This window comes from Elgaria multicarinata, chromosome 21 (assembly GCF_023053635.1).
Source record: "Elgaria multicarinata webbii isolate HBS135686 ecotype San Diego chromosome 21, rElgMul1.1.pri, whole genome shotgun sequence".
In the NCBI taxonomy this organism is placed as follows: domain Eukaryota; kingdom Metazoa; phylum Chordata; class Lepidosauria; order Squamata; family Anguidae; genus Elgaria; species Elgaria multicarinata.
The window spans coordinates 12,398,226-12,420,256 of record NC_086191.1 but is presented as its reverse complement, the minus strand read 5'-3'; the positions used below and the strand labels follow the sequence as shown (position 1 = coordinate 12,420,256).

At 47.1% G+C, this 22,031-nt stretch overlaps 1 protein-coding gene across 1 annotated transcript; it reads left to right on the top strand.

Moving 5' to 3' along the window:
- Window positions 1-10,486: 10,486 nt before the first annotated feature.
- ACKR1 (atypical chemokine receptor 1 (Duffy blood group)) lies at window positions 10,487-20,115 on the top strand. Its single transcript, XM_063146176.1, has 2 exons — window positions 10,487-10,578; window positions 18,898-20,115. The coding sequence occupies exons 1-2, from the start codon at window positions 10,558-10,560 to the stop codon at window positions 19,804-19,806; spliced, it is 930 nt and encodes a 309-aa protein (XP_063002246.1). The 5' UTR covers window positions 10,487-10,557; the 3' UTR covers window positions 19,807-20,115.
- Window positions 20,116-22,031: the final 1,916 nt, after the last annotated feature.

Genomic DNA, 22,031 nt, shown 5'->3' with positions numbered 1-22,031 from the left:
TCTCTATCAAGGAACTGTCATTCTTTTCACAACTGGTCTAGTTTCATCCTGTTAATCCAAGGAATCTACTTTGACTGGGCCCTGAATCTATCTGGCCTCCAAAATAACACACTTCTAGAAGTAGTTGTCTCATTCAGAAAAGAAATATCAATGAGACAATGACTTCTACACTAGGGTGACCATATGAAAAGGAGGACTGGGCTCCTGTATCTTTAACAGTTGTATTGAAAAGGGAATTTCAGCAGGTGTCATTTGTATATATGGGGAATCTGGGGAAATTCCCTCTTCATCACAACAGTTAAAGCTGCCCTCTTTTAAATCTGGTCACTCTAGAATAGCTCCTTCACTTTAACTGTTGTGATGAAGAGGGAATTTCACCAGGTTCTCCATATATACAAATGACACCTGCTGACATTCCCTTTTCTATGCAACTGTTAAAGATACAGGAGCCCTGTCCTCCTTTTCATATGGTCACCCTATTCTACACCCCCTTTCAACTCTGCTTAATTCTCACCAAACTCTTGACTGTTCTCCTTCATCCTCCAGACCCCCCATTCCCAAAAGATCCAACATCCATCTCTCTCAAGATTTTTCTTCTGCCCCTTGCTGTGGAACCATCCTAGGTCTGCCCCACCTCTTCCTCTCCGAGCAGTGGAAGCCACTCTAGCCAGCAAACTCAGTGGCCAGCTTCCATTTTGAAAGCCGAACATGCAACCTGGTTCCTCATCATGGGTTTAATGGCTCCCTTGGTGGCTTCCTGGGGAAGCGGAACAAAACTCTTGTTTCTCTGTTAAAAATAATCATCATAATAAAGTAAACCTATAAACAGCCTCATCCCCACTGGAGTTTTTCCGTTACCTGGAAGATTGATAACCTGCTTTGCTCTCCCCTGGACACTGTGCGCAGTTACCCATCAGTCACTGGGCTTGAAACGCTTACTGTTTCCCTGACCTGCAGGGGGCTCATCTGTCATTTTCCATAATAAAACAGGAATGGGAGTTTAATAAAGGAATAAATAGCAGCAGATCACTCGGTAAAGACGCTATAACTTTTATTCCTGACCATAAAACTGGCAGAAGATGTGGTTGGAGACTGAGGCGGGTAAACAAAGGAGAACAGAGGGGGCACCAGAGCCTAACTGATTCAGGAGGGAGGCTGGTGTGGAGCAGAGCTTTTGCCCCGGAAGGGCTACAGAGAAGAGTACTTGTGCACAGGAGAGTCAGGTGTGCAGAGCTCATTCTGTGAACTGTGAGGGCTTGGGGTGTGCTAAATCAGGGCGGCGATGAAAGGGAAATGGTTTAGGAGACATTTTCAGTAGATCCAGGAAGAACTGCCCTCATTCCGAATTGGCTTTGCTTGCCTTCAACGATGTTGTATTGTCAGGCATGCATTCTCAGTTCTGGGGTTCCCTCCCTCCCTCCCTCCCTCCCTCTCTCTCTCTCTCTCTCTCTTTCTCTCTCTCTCTGTGACAATACTGAACGTTTTCTGCATGGGCAACATTGAAAACCACAATGAGTGAACACTCAGCTCATCCCTAAAGGGAATCATAGAATAGTAGAGTTGGAAGGGGCCTACAAGGCCATCGAGTCCAGCCCCCTGCTCAATGCAGGAATCCACCCTAAAGCATCCCTGACAGAGGGTTGTCCAGCTGCCTCTTGAAGGCCTCTAGTGTGGGAGAGCCCACCACCTCCCGAGGTCACTGGTTCCATTGTCGTACTGCTCTAACAGTCAGGAAGGTTTTCCTGATGTCCAGCTGGAATCTGGCTTCCTGTCACTTGAGCCCGTTATTCCGTGGCCTGCACTCTGGGAGGATCGAGAAGAGATCCTGGCCCTCCTCTGTATAACAACCCTTTAAGTATTTGAAGAGTGCTCTCATGTCTGCCTCTCTCTCTCTCTCTCTGTGACAATACTGAATGTTTTCTGCATGGGCAGCATTGAAAACCGCCATGAGTGAACACTCAGCTCATTCCTAAAGGGAACACCCCTGAGGCAATCTTCTGGTTTTAATTAAAGCTCTTGTTTTGTCCACACTTTCGCGGTAGATTCTCCCTAGTGTCAAGTCCCACATTCAATTTGAAATAACAACATTTAGCATCACCTCCCTGGAAGCTCACCCAACAAGAGTGTGGTGTAGAGCTTAGGACATCAGACCAGGATTGGGAAGACCCGGGTTCAAATCCCTGCTTCCTCATGAAACCCACTGGGTGCCTTTGGGCCAAGAACATCTGTCAGCCTAATGTACCTCAAGGGAATGTTGTAAAAAATAAATGTGGGGGGGGGGGAGGACCGTGTAGATGACTTTAATGTATGTCTTTGATGTGGCCTTTGAACCTGTGAATAGTGGCTTTCATGCTGTTCCAGTGGTTTCAGGACCGCTGGATTGCTTTTAATACCTCTATCTGTATGCCGCCCTGAGATATTAATGATATAGGGCGGGATATAAATGTTTTCAATAAATAAATTAAAAAATATGCATGTATTTACTCATGCCATTGCACATTGCTTGGTGATATTTGCAGGAAGGCAATTATACAAATATTATAAATCGGTACCTAAGAAAGAATAGATAAACGAATAAGCTGTTCGGCAAAGGAGCAGGTCTTAACAATAGATCTGAATGAGGACAGGGTGGGGTGCAGTGAAGAATTGGCTGACCATTCGAGAACAGGAGACCCCCTGCAGGTGTCAGGGGCGTAGAATCATAGAATAGTAGAGTTCGGAGGGGCCTCCAAGGCCATTGAGTCCAATCCCCTGATCAATGCAGGAATCCATCCTAAAGCATCCCTGACAGATGGTTGTCCAGCTGCTTCTTGAAGGCCTCTAGTGTGGGAGAGCCCACAACCTCCCTAGGTAACTGGTTCCATTGTCGTACTGCTCTAACAGTCAGGAAGTTTTTCCTGATGTCCAGCCGGAATCTGGCTTCCTTTAACTTGAGCCCGTTATTCCGTGTCCTGCACTCTGGGAGGATCAAGAAGAGATCCTGGCCCTCCTCTGTGTGACAACCTTTTAAGTATTTGAAGAGTGCTCTCATGTCTCCCCTCAATCTTCTCTTCTCCAGGCTAAATATGCCCAGTTCTTTCAGTCTCTCTTCATAGGGCTTTGTTTCCAGACCCCCCTGACCATCCTGGCAGTATCCCAAAAGGCAAAGAGACCAGGATGGAAGGTGCAAAGGTGCACAGGGCAGGCATGAAAAAGCAAAAGCAAAATTCAGCTTCTTCTCAGGTGGAAAACCTGTAAATGGATAGCTCGGAGACAGAAAGAGGATAAAGTCCTTACCCTTATAATCGTCCTCGTAACCAGCAAGCCAATCCATAGTATGGATAATATCACAGCACGCACACTGCTGGCTGAGAAGATGGGAGGAGGGGGGTGGAAGCTAACCACAAAGACAAATGGGCTAATTACGGCCCATGATCATAGTGATATATTCCCAACTGTGGTCATCAACCCGACAGGGGAGGGGAGGGGAGAAACACAAGTTTCCGTTGCATCTTCAAAGGGCAAGGCTGAGTTGCTATAGAAATGCAAAGGCATTCAGAGTGAGGGCGGGGGAGGAGAAGGCACCCCTCCCCCCCATCGCTGGACTTGGCTTGGGCAGGGCCAAGCTATGCATTACCTGGAATCATAGAATCATGGAATCATAGAATAGTAGAGTTGGAAGGGGCCTATAAGGCCATCAAGTCCAACCCCCTGCTCAATGCAGGAATCCACCCTAAAGCATATCTGACAGAGGCTTGTCCAGCTGCCTCTTGAAGGCCTCTAGTGTGGGAGAGCCCACCACCTCCCTAGGTCACTGGTTCCATTGTCGTACTGCTCTAACAGGAAGTTTTTCCTGATGTCCAGCCGGAATCTGGCTTCCTGTAACTTGAGCCCGTTATTCTGTGTCCTGCACTCTGGGAGGATCGAGAAGAGATCCTGGCCCTCCTCTGTGTGACAACCTTTCAAGTATTTGAAGAGTGCTATCAGGTCTCCCCTCAATCTTCTCTTCTCCAGGCTAAACAGGCCCAGTTCTTTCAGTCTCTCTTGATAGGGGAGGTCAAAGAATGCTGGACCATTCCACTACAGACTGTGGGGGAGGATGGAATTATGGCTATCATTTATGGCTATCATATTGCCCACGACAGCTCAATGGAACTGAGAATGGAAGCTCATGAAGAGCAATCGCTCTACTCACACTGACTCCAGAGAAGCACCAAAGTCAGATCCTGGGCCTTCTGAAATGGGGACAGCTACCTCAGAACCTGTATCCTATCCACATAATCCCAAGGAGGTACCGCTGACCCCTGATTCTGAGTAGGCCTCGAACTCCTCTAGCGATACGTAAAAATTCTGTTTCTGTCCATAAATCATGCGATCGTGTCCCATTCGCAACTCTGAATGCAAACATTCGCAAATCCCCAAACGTGCAGTCTGCATCGGAAAAGTATAATTCGGGGCAACACTGTGCATTTTTGCAGTTTGCCCTACGGGGCAAAAGTGTACGTTTGTGCACTTTTTAAAAATGCACATTTTTTGCATTCCAATGAAATAGGGGGAAATGCAATCAGACATGGGAAAGCAAGAGAGCCAAGCTGCAAGGTGCTGTCTGGAGAACCTCAGCCATCGTGAAAATCATTTGTTCAGGAGACTTCTCCTATATACAGGGAGATTTGGAGGAGTTTTCACCAATTAACCGCTCCCTCCTCCCACTGTTTTTTCACTAGGAGAAGCCCAGGCTCACAGGAAAAGGCTGCTGCACCTTTTAACAGCCTCTGACAGGGAGGAGCTTCCAGAAAGACTCTCTTGGCCTGCCTATGAAAAGCTGCCAGTTGCTCCCAGTCAGGGCTGGAGCCAAATGTCAATCCTCTAGCTCCAGAATTGCTGTCTATGGTCCTGAAATTGACTCAATCGATCCACCTTCTTATCCCATGTTTTACCTCCTCCCTTGAGCCATTGCCCAGAGCAGATGACTGATGCCCAGATACAGCATGACTCCTGTATGTTCAAAGACACCACAGTATACCAGGTAAGGGGTGGGGAAGCCCTCCTTGAAGTATCCCTGGGGCTTCTATCTGGTCACTGTTTTATTGATTGGTTGATTGATTGATTTCTTTCATTTATATACCGCCCCACAGCTGAAGCTCTCTGGGTGGTTCACAACCGTTAAAAGCAGTAAACATTTTAAAAGTATACAGATTTTTTTAAAAAAACCATCAGAAACATATAGACAACAATATAAAAACATTATCCTTTTAAAAACAACAGTTCTGGGGTCCTTTAGAAAACAAACTTAGTGTTGTTAAATGCTGTTAAATGCCTGGGAGAAGAGAAAAGTCTTGACCTGGCGCCTGAAAGATAACAGTGTTGGTGCCAGGCGAGCCTCATTGGGGAGATCATTCCACAGTCAGGGGGGGCACCACTGAAAAGGCCCTCTCCCTTGTTGCCACCCTCTGAGCTTCCCTCGGAGTAGGCACTCAGAGGAGGACCTCAGATGTTGAGCGCCGTGTACGGGTAGATTCATGTTAGGAGAAGCGTTCCATAAGGTATTGCGGCCCCAAGCCATAAAGAGGCTGTTTCCTGGACTCAGTTGACATTTAGAAAATAGCTCTCTTAATGTCACTGAGCCATGGTTGCTAAACAAAACGTCCATATTCAAAGGCAGCGTGCACCAAAATATCTGGAGTTGTGGGGGACAAGCCGTTGGGGAAGGCCGAGGCCCTGAAACTGTGATCATGGCATTCTCAGGAGTAACTGGTTATCCACTGTTGGAAACAAGGAAGGATCTACACTACTGCTTTATAACAGCATTGAAGTGCGCTGGCAAATGTTGGGGCCCAGGACGCACTCCATATACAGTTTTCAAACCACTTTCATAGTGTGATAGCTTGGTGTAGATCTGGAGAGGGAGAAAGATATGACGGACACCTGGTCTGATTTAACACCACTCTTCTTAAGCCAGCCTTCCTCAACCTGGGGCGCTCCAGATGTGTTGGACTGCATCTCCCAGAATGCCCCAGCCAGCAGGCTGGGGCATTCTGGGAGTTGTAGTCCAACACATCTGGAGCGCCCCAGGTTGAGGAAGGCTGGCTTAAGCTCTTATGTGGGAAGTTGGTTCATCACCTTTGGTTAGCTCCATTACAGTTCTGGCTGAAACCCAGTAGGGATACACAGCCTCACCGAAATTAGAGACACCAGCCTCCACTGCTCATTGAAATGGACCACAGCACCATTGACCCTAAACGTGCCTTCGCTGCACATAAACCTATAGAAATTATACCACCTCAAGTCGCAGTAGATTTTGTCACGAACCCCATCCAGGTCTGGAAGCTTATGGCAGCTTTAGCTAGATAGTGAAGGAGAAGATGGGGGCGATAAGATTTAGCAACCCTAAGATCAGATGACAGAGCCTGCAAGGGTGGCGTTTATGATCGTGTCAAGGATGTGCAAATGCCTATAAGCTCTGGCTCTTCTTTGTCTTTTATGAACAGGAAAAGCAGGACAAAGAAAGCTGTCCCAAATTTCCCAAGTCTTAAGGAAAACAGATCTTGTATATTTAGGGAGTGCCTGTGACTAACCAGTGGCTCCACAGTGCCATCTAATGGCAACTGGGCACTAGGGACCCGGACACTTAGTCAAAACTTGGGAGGTGGCCTGGGGAGGCTGGTGCCTCCGATATCAGTGGGGTCGTGAATCCATGCTGGGTGGCAGTCAGAATCAGCCAGATGTCTAAAGGAACTATTTAAGGTGATGAACCCTGCCCCCCAAAATAGATTCAGCACTTTCGATAGTTCCTTTAGAGTTCTGGGTTGAATTTTGGGTTGAACGGGATGAATTTTGGATGGGATTTGATTGTCGTGCTTCACCATGTAGGCAAAAGAGGTCATGGGGTGCTTGTTTTTAACTAGGGTGACCATATGAAAAGGAGGACAGGGCTGCTGTATATTTAACAGTTGTACTGAAAAGGGAATTCCTGCAGGTGTCATTTGTATATACGGGGAACCTGGTGAAATTTCCTCTTCATCACAAAAGTTAAAGCTGCAAGTGCCCTGCCCTCTTTTACATCTGGTCACTCTAGTATAGCTCCTGCACCTTTAACTGTTGTGATGAAGAGGGAATTTCACCAGGTACTCTATATATATAAATGACACCTGCTGAAATTCCCTTTTCTTTGTAACTGTTAAGATACAGCAGCCCTCTCCTCCTTTCCATATGGTCACCCTATTTTTAACAGGAAGACCCTGCCAGAGAAAGAGAAAGAAAGAAAAAATAAGACAGGCTGGAATATAGTGTGATTTCTAAAGAAAAAAAGAAGAGGTAAATCAGCTGGAATCAATAATTTAATCCATTCCAAACAGGTTGGTATGTCCCGTGAGTAATCCGTCTTAATAGTCGCTTGTGGAGATGATAAGTGGTGAATAATTTAGCGTGTGCACACATGCACAACACACACACGCACACACAGAGACACTTCCCTGCTGTAATTAAAGAATGCGAAACTTCGTTTGTTATACAAAATTATTGCTGAATAATTCAGATCCTTGGTAATTACTAAATGGTGCAGGAATTCACCAGCGGAAAAGTCACCCCTCCGGAGGCAGGGACTGCGAGGGATTTGCGATAGAGCCAATTACCTCCAGACCGCGTGGTGTGATTGAAACCCGAGTCAACCTGGGGATTTCTGAGACGTCCCTAATTTCATTTTATTTTTAAGGGCGTTGTATCGACTTATCTCACACTGATAGGTGGCGTCGAAATGAACGTTAGCTAAGGGCTCATGCGCTGTGTATGACAGAAGCCGCAGATGTCAGACCTCGAAGATAAAGAGGCAGGGAAGCTGAGTCTTCTGTGAGTGTAGAAATTAAGGCAGCAATCCTGGGCACACTTTCCTCATTGCACACAGTGGGGCTGCACATAATCTCAGCGAGTCGCCATTCTGCATAAATATCACTTTTACGGGCTCCATTTACGTAATGTTGCCTTCCCAGAAAAAGGCTTAGATGCCATTTTTCTCCAAAACGGTGGTGTGCTAAGAGGGGTGTTTGGTGAGCCACACTGTGAGTGGGATCTGGGGACCCCGCTCTATGCAATTTTTCTGCAACCCTGGTTAGGCCTCATCTAGAGTATTGCATCCAGTTCTGGGCACCACACTTCAAGAAGGATGCAGACAAGTTGGAGCGTGTTCAGAGGAGGGCAACCAGGATGATCAGGGGTCTGGAAACAAAGCCCTATGAAAAGAGACTGAAAGAACTGGGCATGTTTAGCCTGGAGAAGATTAGATTGATGGGAGACATGAGAGCACTCTTCAAATACTTAAAAGGTTGTCCCACAGAGGAGGGCCAGGATCTCTTCTCGATTCTCTCAGAGTGCAGGACACATAATAATGGGCTCAAGTTAAAGGAAGCCAGATTCTGGTTGGCCATCAGGAAAAACTTCCTGACTGTTAGAGCAGTACGACAATGGAACCAGTTACCTAGGGAGGTTGTGGGCTCTCCCACACTGGAGGCCTTCAAGAGGCTGCTGGACAACCCTCTGTCAGGGATGCTTTATGTGACGTGCTGGGCTTGACGAATCCAAGGCTGGAGTTAAAATTGCAGGAAGAAACATTAACAATCTCAGATATGCAGATGACACCACTTTGATGGCTGAAAGCGAGGAGGAGCTGAGGAGCCTTATGACAAAGGTGAAAGAAGAAAGTGCAAAAGCCGGGTTGCAGTTAAACCTCAAAAAAACCAAGATTATGGCAACCAGCTTGATTGATAACTGGCAAATAGAGGGAGAAAACGTGGAGGCAGTGACAGACTTTGTATTTCTGGGCGCAAAGATTACTGCAGACGCTGACTGCAGCCAGGAAATCAGAAGACGTTTACTTCTTGGGAGGAGAGCAATGACAAATCTTGACAAAATAGTTAAGAGCAGAGACACCACACTGACAACAAAGGTTCGCCTAGTTAAAGCAATGGTATTCCCCGTAGTAACCTATGGCTGCGAGAGCTGGACCATAAGGAAAGCTGAGCGAAGGAAGATCGATGCTTTTGAACTGGGATGTTGGAGGACAATTCTGAGAGTGCCTTGGACTGCAAGAAGATCAAACCAGTCCATACTCCAGGAAATCAAGCCAGACTGCTCACTTGAGGGAAGGGTATTAAAGGCAAAACTGAAGTACTTTGGCCACATAATGAGAAGACAGGACACCCTGGAGAAGAGGCTGATGCTAGGGAAAGTGGAAGGCAAAAGGAAGAGGGGCTGACCAAGGGCAAGATGGAGGTGACGGACTTGACCTTGGGGGAGCTAGGGGTGGCGATAGCCGACAGAAAGCTCTGGCGTGGGCTGGTCCATGAAGTCACGAAGAGTCGGAAACGACTGAACAAATAAACAACAACAACCTGCATTGAGCAGGGGGTTGGACTCGATGGCCTTGTAGGCCCCTTCCAACTCTGCTATTCTATGATTCTATGATTCTATGAATCAGGACAGGCCACCCAGGCTCAGAGATCACCCTCCCCTTCACCACTGGGAACTCAGTCTCTGTCAGAGGGGGAGGGAACATCAGAGCTGAGGGACCCCAGAATCTGCTGCAGGGTCAAGTAGACGGTTGAGAGGAGGTGGGAGCCGTCTGCTGGAGCAGTCACTCACCAGAGGTGGTTGTTATTATTATTATTATTATTATTATTATTATTATTATTATTATTATTTGCATTTTTATACCGCCCAAGAGCCGAAGTTTCAACTCAAAGACCATCCCTGAAGGAGGGATTCAGTAAAAGCCTGCTGGCACTGCGGGAGAAACTGTCCAGTGAGTTGACAGGCAACTGCCTTGCTTTTTTAGGGTAATTAAACTTCGAGAATAGCTCCTAGCTTTCACACTCTCTTCAGGTGTGAAGTGGCATCTATTTACCGAATAAAGCTTTGTGACTTGCACCACACTCTTTATGGTCCCACATCTCGGTAGGAGGGCTTGGAATCACGGCACCTCTATCCCTGGCGGTTGAGCGCAGGGGAAACATCCTTTGCACATGCTCCAAAAGGACTGCCTTTTTAAAAGGACGGTTCACCCGTGTTGCAGGGTCGAAGCCTGAGGTTGAAAAAACAGCTTTCGGGGGCAAAATCTGGCTCATGGCCTGGCTTGGTTGAAGCCGTTGGGTCAGCAGGCCTCCTGGAGGAACCTAATCAGCGTTGGAGAGGAAGATAGGAAAACACCTTGAACTAGGGGCTTTCCTCCGTTTGGCAGACGATATTCCAAATATGCCTTAGGGGGAAAGTCCTCCACCCCACAGAAGTCCGGGCAGGATACACCCACCCCCTTTCTCATCAAACCCTGAAGATTGCGTCCAACTCCCAATGTTCCGGAGGTATCATTAGCCAGACATCTCTGCCTTATCGCCCGTGTCTGGAGGGACAAGATGTGTGTGCATTTCCTGTTTATCTCCTCCCCTTTTTTTTACTCTCTCAAACACACGCATACACACACATCCCTACCACTCCTTATCTTATAAGAACATTCAGCACCTCTTGCAGTCAGCTGGGTTTGAAAGAGCGTAGACTCCTTCGCTAGACGCCGCTTCACTCACCACACAGACCATGGGCAACTGCATTAATCTGGTGAGTGCACCCTCCGGCGTCTTCCCGCTCCAACTTTCCTAGTGCTGCTGGGTGCTCAAAGAGTTTAACTTCGTTTCTCCAAAGAGAAAGTTCAGCCTGGATTTGGGAGGAGTGTGTGTGTGTGTGTGTGTGTGTGTGTTTGTGGTGGAGGATTTAGCATTGAACTGGAGAATTCCTGGGAAGATGGTAGGTGGCACAAGGTACCTCAGGACCTGATGGAATGCCTCCTCCCATACGAAGCTGCCCGCACTTTGAGGCCATCCACAGAAGCCCTTCTTCAAGCACATCCTCATCCTGAGGCTTGGAGGGTGGCCCCAAGAGGGAGGGCTTTTTTGATGGTGGCCCCCGAGCTCTGGAATGGTCTCCCAAGGGAAGTTCACCTGGCTATCTTTTTGGCACCGGGATGCTAGAGCAGACTTCCCTGTTCTACCAGGGTTTTTTGAAGGCTATCAGGGCACAACTGCATGCATGATTGCTCTACAATTGATCCTACAATTTCCAGCATCCCCAACCAGCCATGTGCAAGCCCTCTTGCTGCCTGAGGCAGGAGATGATGCACATCGCTGCCCCGTCCCGCCCTTCCCTTTTAAGTGTTCTGAGGGGGCCCCCAGCCCTTGACTTCTCTGCACCTGCCCCCTAATCCCTTGCCTCATAGATGCCCCCTTCCCTTCCCAAACGCCACTGCATCAGCTCTCTGGAGAGCCCCACAGCCAGAAGAACCAGCTGAGGTGGCCCTCACAAAAGCTTGCCCACCCGCCATCTGGCTTTCACTGGGAGGATTCTCAGTGGATGATAGGGGTGGGCGGCTACCTCTCCACAGAGGCCCTTTGGTTGCTCTTGTGCGACAGCCTTTGCCATAGCAGAAGAGTATGACTGGCAGGGCTCTTTGGAGCGCCCCCTCTGCTGTCCTTGCAGCTTCACTGGCTGCTTCAGCTTCTTGGAAAGCCCCTGAAAGGACCAAGTCAGGATTTCATCCCTTGGGGCTCCCCTCTGAATGCCTGAAAGTTGAAAGATGACCTCCTTCTCCTCCTCCTCCTCCTCCTCCTTCTCCTCCTCCTCCTTCTTCTCCTTCTCCTTCTCCTCCTCCTCCTCCTCCTCTTCCTCCTTCTTCTCCTTCTCCTCCTCCTCCTTCTCCTCCTCCTCCTCCTCCGCCTCCTCTTCCTTCTTCTTCTTCTGACTTTTAAAAACAACAAAACTAAACTAAAATGCTTCTCTCAGCTTTCAGGAAAGCCTGCAAGGAGAGTATGGTGGGCAGGGAGGGGGGGAAGGGTAGAGGAATGGTAAATGAAAACCTTCCCCTTGGCCACCTCCTTACAGTAAGGTAAGCCCTGAATCTCTGCACCCTGAGAAATTTCTCCAAAATTCTCACCTCTTCCCACAATTTCTGGGATGCAGCTTCTTTTTACCTTCCTCCGGGCCGGCTCTGCCGTTAGGCAAAGTGAAGCAGGCGGATTTCTCTGAATTTTCTCAACATCCCAATGAAAGAAGAAGAAAAACCACAGCCTCTTTCACAGGGGAATGAAGAGGTTGCTAAAAAGCAGGCGGGGAGGGGGTGTTTGGCACAACGCTAATTTAAATGTAGCCAGTTAAGAATCAGGTGATGAATTAACTGAGCATCCTTGAATGACAGCCCCAAGCACTAGGCCAAAATAAACAGAAATCCATTGGGGTGGGATGTGGGTTCTCCTGGCTGGTAGGATGGCCAGCATCAAGGCTTTGGCCACTGCAAGGAGCCCACCCCAGCAGAGGCCCACTGATAAGACCCTCTCCTTCTTCATCTGCAACCTCTTTCTCATGAAGAAGGGCCTACGTTCAGTCCTGGCCTCTCCAAATATTAAGGATCCGAAGAAAGACCAATGATGGGACACTAAAGGCAGCTCTTTCTGTTCAACACTTCAGTAAATTGGATGATTTAGTGCTTTTAAATTGGGATTTAAATGGATATTTTACATGCCATGACAGTGTGTGAGAGACGGAAGGAAAGACAAATATTTCTTGCCGAGGCGCCTAGAAATAATAATATTTATATAAACTAACAAGAAAACCCACACAAGGAGGCTGGGTGATCAATCTGTAAACACTGAAATATCAATATGGAAAATGGTACTGTTATACGACATCATTCTGGCAGCAAACGGCATCGCTCTTGACAAAACCCTCCTTAATTTGTGCTCCGGAATGCGCAAGTAATGCTGTTTTATGGATAGATGGATGGACTCCTTTTGTTTCATATTGCCTAGAGTCTTGTCATTGTATGAGGCAGGGTATATAGAGGGAAGAGGCCAGGGAGCTTCAGCTATTGGCTATTTTATATCGGCGGTATAAAAATGCAAATAATAATAATAATAATAATAATAATAATAATAATTCAAAGATCCTGGCAGGGGCAGGTAGCAATGTGCCTCTAATTGCCTTTAGAGACACACTGCACTATGCTTGTGGATCAATGACAGCCAAGCCAAGTGGTTAGAGGCAGGCAGTAAATATTGATCATCTTGCATCAGTATCAATAGCCACGGACCAGGACCAAGAGGGGGCCTCAGCTCTGTGCGTCTCTGCCCCGTGTGGCAAACTACGAGAACTGCAGCCTAGAGTTGCTTCCAGGACAATTCTTTGCAGGCACAAATGGTCTAATTAGACCAAGGTGTGCTGTGTACAGCTGTGGTTTTGCATAAATGGAGATTTCGGAGGAAATATTCAAGAAAGGAGGGAATGTTTAAGAAAGAAGGAGGAAAGAGATAAAGAAGGACAGAAGAGAGAGAGAGAGAGAGCGCACTACAAGTAATTGTAGATAGAAAGGAGGAAAGAGAATGAAGGATGAGAAAGAAAGGAGGAAACATTAGAGGGAGAGAGAGAGAGAGAGCAGAAAGGAAGGAAGGAAGGAAAGAAGGAAGGGAAAGCCAGCGCATTTTCTCCTCTTTGGGCTTGAGGCACATGTTGGGCTGTGAGTCTAAAGGATGGTTGAGGAGGAATCAGCCGGGGCTGGCATTGCATCTTTTTCTAATTCAACCCTGTGATCTTATCCTAACCTTGGGGAACCTGGTGAAAAATGCTTCCATCACCTTCCACACACAAAAAGATACCAAGGGCACAGGAAAGAAGATTATTATATTTATAAAATGCACACCGTTCACACAGTTTGAGCGACGTTATTCTTCGGGGAAGTGAGGAATAAATAAACCCATTTTTGACCCACAGACATAAAAAATAGTGCTTAATTTCTACGAAATTGCAAATGCCAGAGCTGAAATCGGTCTAGAAGCTGCCAACCCCCTTATCTGGAAACCCTCCTCACTGTCCTTTTTTGAGTGGGGATCTGCGCATTAACTCAGCGAGGGGAGAAATGCACTCTGCATACGCTCAGGAGCAATTTGTTCCAAAGGGCTGAGCCTCAATACGTGAAAACAGGTGTCAGGGTTGAGCCGTGGAACACGTCGAGCCAGGACTGTTGGACATCTTTCGGCCTAAAGATTACGTCGCGTTTCAGAGAAGTTCTCGGTGGATGCATTCCAGCAGCGGAATGCATAATTTTGTACACTTCACTCAGACGCTGCATTAAGGCCGGCGATGTGTACATTGAGGCGCATCGCCCACCCCACACAAAGCAGGTGCTTTCGTGAGAACGTGACTCAGGCTAGGCCAAGATTGGCACCTTTCCCAGGGCAATCAACTGAGTGCCACCATGATAACATGGCCCGTGCCAAGTCATTGTTCTCGTGTATTAATTGCAGTCAAAACAGAGATGAGTTGCTCCTTTCCTGGAGACTCTGCTGTGATTTCCCCGACTGGTGGATGCCTTTGTTCTCATAGAATCATAGAATCATCGAATAGCAGAGTTGGAAGGGGCCTACAAGGCCATCGAGTCCAATCCCCTGCTCAATGCAGGAATCCACCCTAAAGCATCCCCAACAGATGCTTGTCCAGCTGCCTCTTGAAGGCCTCTAGTGTGGGAGAGACCACAACCTCCCTAGGTAACTGGTTCCATTGTCGCACTGCTCTAACAGTCAGGAAGTTTTTCCTGCTGTCCAGCTGGAATCTGGCTTCCTTTAACTTGAGCCCGTTATTCCGTGTCCTGCACTCTGGGAGGATCGAGAAGAGATCCTGGCCCTCCTCTGTGTGGCAACCTTTTAAGTATTTGAAGAGTGCTACCATCTCTCCCCTCAATCTCCTCTTCTCCAGGCTAAACATGCCCAGTTCTTTCAGTCTCTCTTCATAGGGCTATCTATTCTTCCTCTCTCCAAAACTGCAGAAGGGGCATTAAAACAGCAAAGGCAGATCAATGCAAGCAAGTGATGCACGTTGGTGCAAAAAAAAAAAAAAAAAGTGTGCAGAATACAAGGGGTTTGTGTGCAGTGGAGGCTGGTGGCTCTGTTTTCAATGGGGTGTGAATCCACTCTGGGTTTCAGCCAGAACCAGTCAGAACTCTAAAAGAAATTTCCAAGGGGCATAGCCCAATCCCAAAATGGGTTAAGTACCTTGTATACCCCCCCCCAAAAAAAGCATATTAGAGACAATAATGCTCAAATATGCATTGTATTAGGAAAACCCCTGGGGGGAGGTATATTTGGCAAAAATGTATTCAAACGGGCACATATAAGAGGCAGTGTGCCCAAAAAAACGTAGGAATTTTCATGCCAACAAGCAATATACATATTCTGAAACTGTGGGATTAAACAAACGTCAGACTGGACGAATTCTCGATGTTTGAGACAACCCAAAGTCAAAATGGGAAAACTGAGAAACCAAGGCCATAGCTAGACCTAAGGTTTATCCCTGGATCGTCCAGGGGTCAAACCTGTTCATCTAGGTGACACACAGGGGATCCAGTGCTCAGGCAGGGGCGAACCCTGGATGATCCCAGGATAAACCTTAGGTCTAGCTGTGGCCTAAATGAAAGCAACATTGACAGGTTCGTCTACCCTTATTTTATTTTAGTTCCTGAAAAGTCGTGACAGCCCTGAGGCTGAAGCTAGAGGGTTTTTAGGCCCTGGTGTGTGAGGCTGCCCATCCTACAGCAGCCTTCAGACCACAAATTGAGTCTTCCGTACTGACATCATTGTGGGAAAGCCAACCTCCATTTTGTCAACAACCAACCAACCAGCGGCTGGTTTTGTCACACCTAAAGTTTTCCCTCTTGCTTACTGTACTCTATCTCTGGGTTCCCCCTCTCCTGCAGAGTTCTCTTAGCCTCAGCCTTTCCCAGGGCTGCCTGGCACATAATAAACATAACTCCCAGACAATACACTTATTTAAGAAAAAGCGAGGGTGGGAAATAAATTTCCATTAATTCAGAGCAGCAGCCCGACAGGGGAGGCATAAAGTTATCAAAGCAAATGCGAAGGAGGGAGGTTAATTCACATGCTGGTAGAGTGTGTCCTTCAGTGACTTCTTTTTGGGCCAAATAGATTTACTGCTCCTTAAATGTACACACACACACACACACTCATGCACTCAAATACCCTCCTACACCTTTCCCACATATTAAAGAATGGTAAATCCTTCCCTACATCAAGGGACACCTAAGGAGGGATGCACAAGAATTTTGTTCCTGTTCACAGCTCAGGCAAAGACGACTTTCTGCCCAACCTGGCACCTCACGGGATGCCCGTGGTTGAAGGACACTTTCTTTCTCATAGGCTGAGGGCACCTTAAACATTCCCTCCATGCAGAGGTAACAAATCCTTTTCCCTCAAGGGCTGCATTCTCTTGGAGGTAGTCATTTTGGTGACACGTGGTGGTGGTGGTAGTGGGCACCTCTTTTCTCTCTCTGCCACCCCTCTTCCCTTTCTAGCACCCTTCTCTCTCTCTCTCTCTCTCTCTCTCTCTCTCTCAATCTGCCACCCCTTTCTCTCTTTCAGTGCCATGCCAAAGAGACAAGCCACTTTTCAGTTTTAATGTTTGAAACATTAGCCGAAATACAGCTAGATTCTTTAGCAGAGTGAACAACCATAATTTAAAAAATGGCACCTGTGCAAAAGCATTTTACCGTCCCTTTTATGTACATGAGCTTCGGCTATTGGGTGGTATAAAAATGCAATAATAAATAAATAAATAAATAAATAAATAAATAATGTAATACTAGGTTGCTGATGTATTGGACTTGATTTGACATTTTACTTTATTATGTGGTTTGTGTTTTTAACTTCTGTGGATTTAATTGTTGTATGCTCCTGAGAGGACTAGTTTAAAAATAGTAAAGAAATAGCAAAGTACACATGTGCATGATAACATAGGAAAGGTGTAACTCTGCCAATGAGCTAAGTAACTGAAAGCTTGCATAAACAGAACGTACTCCAGTTCTAGAATCCCAGAATATTGGTAATTAATTAGGGTGACCCTATGAAAAGAAGGACAGGGTTCCTGTATCTATAACTGTTGTATTGAAAAGGGAATTTCAGCAGGTGTCATTTGTATATATGGAGAACCTGGTGAAATTCCCTCTTCATCACCACAGTTAAAGCTGCCCTCTTTTAAATCTGGTCACTCTAGTATAGCTCCTGCAGCTTTAACTGCTGTGATGAAGAGGGAATTTCACCAGGTTCTCCATATATACAAATGATACCTGCTGAAATTCCCTTTTCTATGCAACTGTTAAAGAGACAGGAGCCCTGTCCTCCTTTTCATAGGGTCACCCTACTACAAGGCCATTGAGTCCAACCCCCTGCTCAATGCAGGAATCAATGTACACGGGGTTCCCTGGTTACCCTTCCAGAAACTGACCAGGCCTAGACCCGCTTAACTTCATCAAGTTTGCAGCATCCCATGCCATCACACCAGCCCAACCTAAGTTAATACAAGAAAGTTTTGCCACCCCTAACCTTAGCAAAGAAGAAATGGTCCTGTGTCTGGAAAAATGCTCCTTGTATTGGAAAGTCCTGGATTACCAAACAACTCCCTCTCTCAGGTGGAAATGAAACAAAGAGGAGTTAAATCAAAAGTTACAAGCAGAGAAATTTGCAGTTCTGCCTTTCAAGCCCAGGCTGTGGGCATCTCCTTCCAAATGCAATTACTCTGGGTGCATATGACAAGCAAAAAATGGATGCAGAACCTTCCATAAACAGCCAATAAATCCAACCCAGGGAGGTTTATGTCTTTCTCCTCCTGATCCTTCAGACAGAAATTGACCTGAAATGTTGATCAATCTTGGGTCTAGGGAAACAAGGGAGCATTCAGATGAGGGATGTGCAGGCAATAACAAACCAACAAAAAAAGAACTCTACACACATGGAGAATGCTCGTGGTTTGTTTACTTACAACCTTGCTTCAAGATGGCATTCACAGAGTTCACAGCTGGAGCTCCATCAAGACATTGTCCAGATCCACTTAGCTTCCTGCACAGCCAGCTCTAATCCAAGGCAGAGCAAGAGTATCATGAAAAGGCAGCAAACAGTTATTTAAAGCTCTGGTTTACGGTTTTAAATGGTTTGAGCCCAAGTTACTTGAAGGACCACCTTCTCCTGTATCTTCCTGCCCATACTCTGAGGACATCAACAGAGGCCCTTCATAGAATCATAGACTAGTAGAGTTGGAAGGGGCCTATAAGGCCATTAAGTCCAACCCCCTGCTCAATGCAGGAATCCACCTGAAAGCATCCCTGGCAGATGGTTGTCCAGCTGCCACTTGAAGGCCTCTAGTGTGGGAGAGCCCACCACCTCCCTAGGTAACTGGTTCCATTGTCGTACTGCTCTAACAGTCAGGAAGTTTTTCCTGATGTCCAGCCGGAATCTGGCTTCCTTTAACTTGAGCCCGTTATTCCGTGTCCTGCACTCTGGGAGGATCGAGAAGAGATCCTGGCCCTCCTCTGTGTGTCAACCTTTTAAGTATTTGAAGAGTGCTCTCATGTCTCCCCTCCATCTTCTCTTCTCCAGGCTCAACATGGCCAGTTGCTTCAGTCTCAACTGCTCACTGCCAAGGACGATTAAGTTGGTGAATACAAAGTAAAGGGCCTTTTCAGTGTTGGCCCCACACCTCTGGAATCAACTTCCAACAGGGATTTCTCAGGCCCCTTTGCAACTCTTCCAGAAGGTTCTGAAGACCCACCCATTTTTGCTGGTGGGCTGGAGAGTCTTGTGGGTTTTGTCAGGTTTTCTATAGAGTTTTAATAGCAATTTATTGAATATTAGTTCACTGCATTTCTAGTCATTTTTGGCATGTTTATTTGTTGTTGTTTTTAATCTGCCCAGAGAGCATTTTTATCTGCCTGAAGCACATTGCAGTAATTCAGCCTTGAGGTTACTAGTGCCAGTACTACTGGCTTAATGCATTTGAAAAACTGGGCTGTGGAAGTCACCTCTTTGTCGTATCTCCCCTCTTTTTTAGGACAAGAATCTAACCCATACCCTGGATTTTACAGATTTGGATTGGGAGGACCTGTTTGGCAACTTTACAGAGAATTATGGTGAAGGTGACGATTACACCTGTACTGAACCATGCCAATACACATATTGCTCCGTCTTCAGCAGCAGTATCCCAGCATTCCTGGCGGTAGCCGGCACCCTGGGCTTACTCTGCAACATGGCCCTTGTCATAACTTTGGCCAAATACCCGTTATTTTGGGGCAAACGCCACGCCGGCAAAACCAAGATCTTTCTGATGGCAACGGCAGCTGCCGTCTTTGGTGCCGTCTTGCCATTTCTCGCAGTGGAAATGGGCCCGGGCCAGATCTTTGGGGACAATTTCTGCCCGGTGGCCCGTGCACTGAAATACGGCTGCGTCTTTGCTCAGGGCCTTCTGGTGGCTGGCAGCGCGTGGAAAATGTCCTGGCGCTTCCCTGGCTTGCTCTTGCCCATTGTCCTCTGGCTCGTGGGGTTCCTCTGCGGGATACCTGCCGGCATCAGCAGCAGCACAGGTGAATTCTGTATCCCGAGCCAGGAAGTTGAGTTATATCCGTGGTCTCTGGCCCACACCATCATCTGCCTTGTTGTTTTTGTCATCTTGCCATTGGCGATGATTTTGGTCAAGGCGGTTCTCAAGTGGGATGGATATAGCTCGCCTATTGATGTCACCTGGCTTTTTTACCTCTTCTGGGTACCGTATGGGGTGGCTCTGATCCTAGGCGAACTGCGGCAGAAGGACTTGGTTATCTGCATGTGTCATTTCCAGGAACGTCTCGACTACTTCCTGGGGTTGTCAGAGGGCCTGGGCATTCTTCATTGTTGCCTCTGCCCCGTGTTGATCTTGGGATTCGGCTTCTGTCGCCAGAGGGACGTCCAAGCAGACAAATGCTAAACTGGGGATGCTTCTCACCCCTCTCAGCTTCCTAAAATTGCCAGGGCTTGACAACCATTTTGTGTGTGTGTATCAACTGCTATTTACGCAACCGGCCCCCGGAGACTATCTTAGTATGCCGTTGACAACCAAGCTCTTTGTACGGACTTTCCGCAATCAGGCGCAGAAAACTATCTTCGCACGCTGCGACGGGCCAAGCTGGACCTGTGCTAAAAATGAAAACAAAAAAACTGAGTTCCGCATTCAGACGATGCAAATTCCGCTGCCAGAAATGATGGATTCTGCAACAAGAATAAAGGATGATAAAAAAAAAAATTGTCGGCTTTCTCTTATTTCACTGAATGTATTCTGCCTCGGAGAGACATGGGCAGGGAATTTTAGTCAGAATAATCAACCACTGCCCGTAGCAGCTGGGAATTTTATTCAGCTTTGGCTGTGAGGAAGCCAGTGGGGCTGTGTGTGCGTTTCCTTTCAGGTCTCCTGCTTCCAAAGCCCAGTGCCTCCATGGTACCACCCACTTGTAAACTGATTCAGGCTCATCCTATGCAGCACGGGGACACAGTACGAATGAACAGACTTTGTTCTGTCTGGATTTTGTGAATTTATTTATTTTATTTATTTAAGCATTTTTATCCCACTCTTCAGCCAAAAAGGCTCTCAAGACAGCTTACAATAATATTTCTTGACAGTCCCTGCCCACAGGCTTACAATCTAAAAAAAAAAAAAATGACACAAGAGGAAAGGGGATTGGGAGGGAGGAGGAGGAGGAAAAGCAAAGCAAATTCAGACACTACATTCTTAGTTGCAAAAGTTCAGCAGAGACAGTTGGTAGGAGGAGGGGGGACTCTAAGCTGGAGCTGGACCCAGGCACGATGGAGAGGTGCCTGGCTGCTGCTTCCTCCCTCACTGGGTCCCCTGACTCCCAGTCCAATATTAATTTATTTATTTATTTATTACATTTATATACCGCCCCATAGCCAAAGCTCTATGGGCGGTTTACAAAAGTTAAAAACAGTGAACATTAAAAAGTATACAAAATTTAAAACCATCAAAAACATAAAAACAACAGTATAAAAACAACGGTATCCGTTTAAAAACAACAGTTCCGGGGTCCATTAAAAACAAACCAACTTAGCTTCGTTAAATGCTATTATGTAAATGCCTGGGAGAAGAGAAAAGTCTTGATCCAGCGACGAAAAGATAACAGTGTTCGCGCCAGGCGAGCCTCATCGGGGAGATCATTCCATAATTGGAGGGCCACCACTGAAAAGGCCCTCTCCCTTGTTGCCCTCCTCCAAGCTTACCTCGGAGTAGGCACTCGGAGGAGGACCTTAGATGTTGAGCGCAGTGTACAGGTAGGTTCATGTCGGGAGAGGCGTTCCATCAGGTATTGCAGTTCCAAGCCATGTAGGGCTTTATAGGTTAAAACCAGCACCTTGAATTGAGCTTGGGAACATATAGGCAGCCAATGCAAGCGGGCCAGAATCGGTGTTATATGTTCAAACCTTCTGGTTCCAGTTATCAATGTGGCCGCTGCATTTTGCACAAGCTGCAGCTTCCGAACCATCTTCAAAGGCAGCCCCTTGTAGAGGGCATTGCAGTAATCTAGTCCAACGCTCTAACTACTACAACATACTCTAACTTAATTGAAAGGCTCACAACTTAAAGGTCCAAGAGTGGGAAAGACCAGAAGCAAGTTCAGATGCCAACTCTCTTGTAATGCACATTTCATATTGAAGAGCTACTGCAGGAGACAGTTCCAGGAAGGAGGCAGCCCAAATGGCAAATGATCCCAGACAGGCTAACGGAGAGGGCCTCGCTGTCTGCCCTCTCCCTCTGGAGCAGCCAGGTAAATCGGCTGCAGATGGAGACACCTGGAGCCAGCAAGAGTCGCTCCCCCTTCTCTGAGTGAGCCATGTGGAATGCCTGATGATGAGGACGGTTAGAAAGCTGCCTTAGACTGACCCATCCCCAGTCCAGTATTGTCAACATAGACTGGGCATGAACTCTCCGTGGTTTCAGGCAGGATTCTTTGCTAGCCTTCCCTGGGGAAGCAGGGACCCACCACGTGCAAAGCGAGAGTTCTACCACTGAGCCACGGCTCCTGCCAATCCGTTCTGATTTCTGAGACAGGAGGAGCCAAGCGGTCATTGGTCCCAGTTAGGCCCATGAAGGGTTATGCCGTCACTCTCCCTTGGGGGCAGCTTCTCCCGTCTTGCTTCGGA

Bases quoted from the DNA above. Each gene is read 5' to 3' on its own strand.
- ACKR1 (XM_063146176.1), top strand. From the start codon at position 10,558: ATGGGCAACTGCATTAATCTG. The intron at 10,579-18,897 runs GTGAGTGCACCC...CCTCTTTTTTAG, and splicing joins TGGGCAACTGCATTAATCTG to GACAAGAATCTAACCCATAC.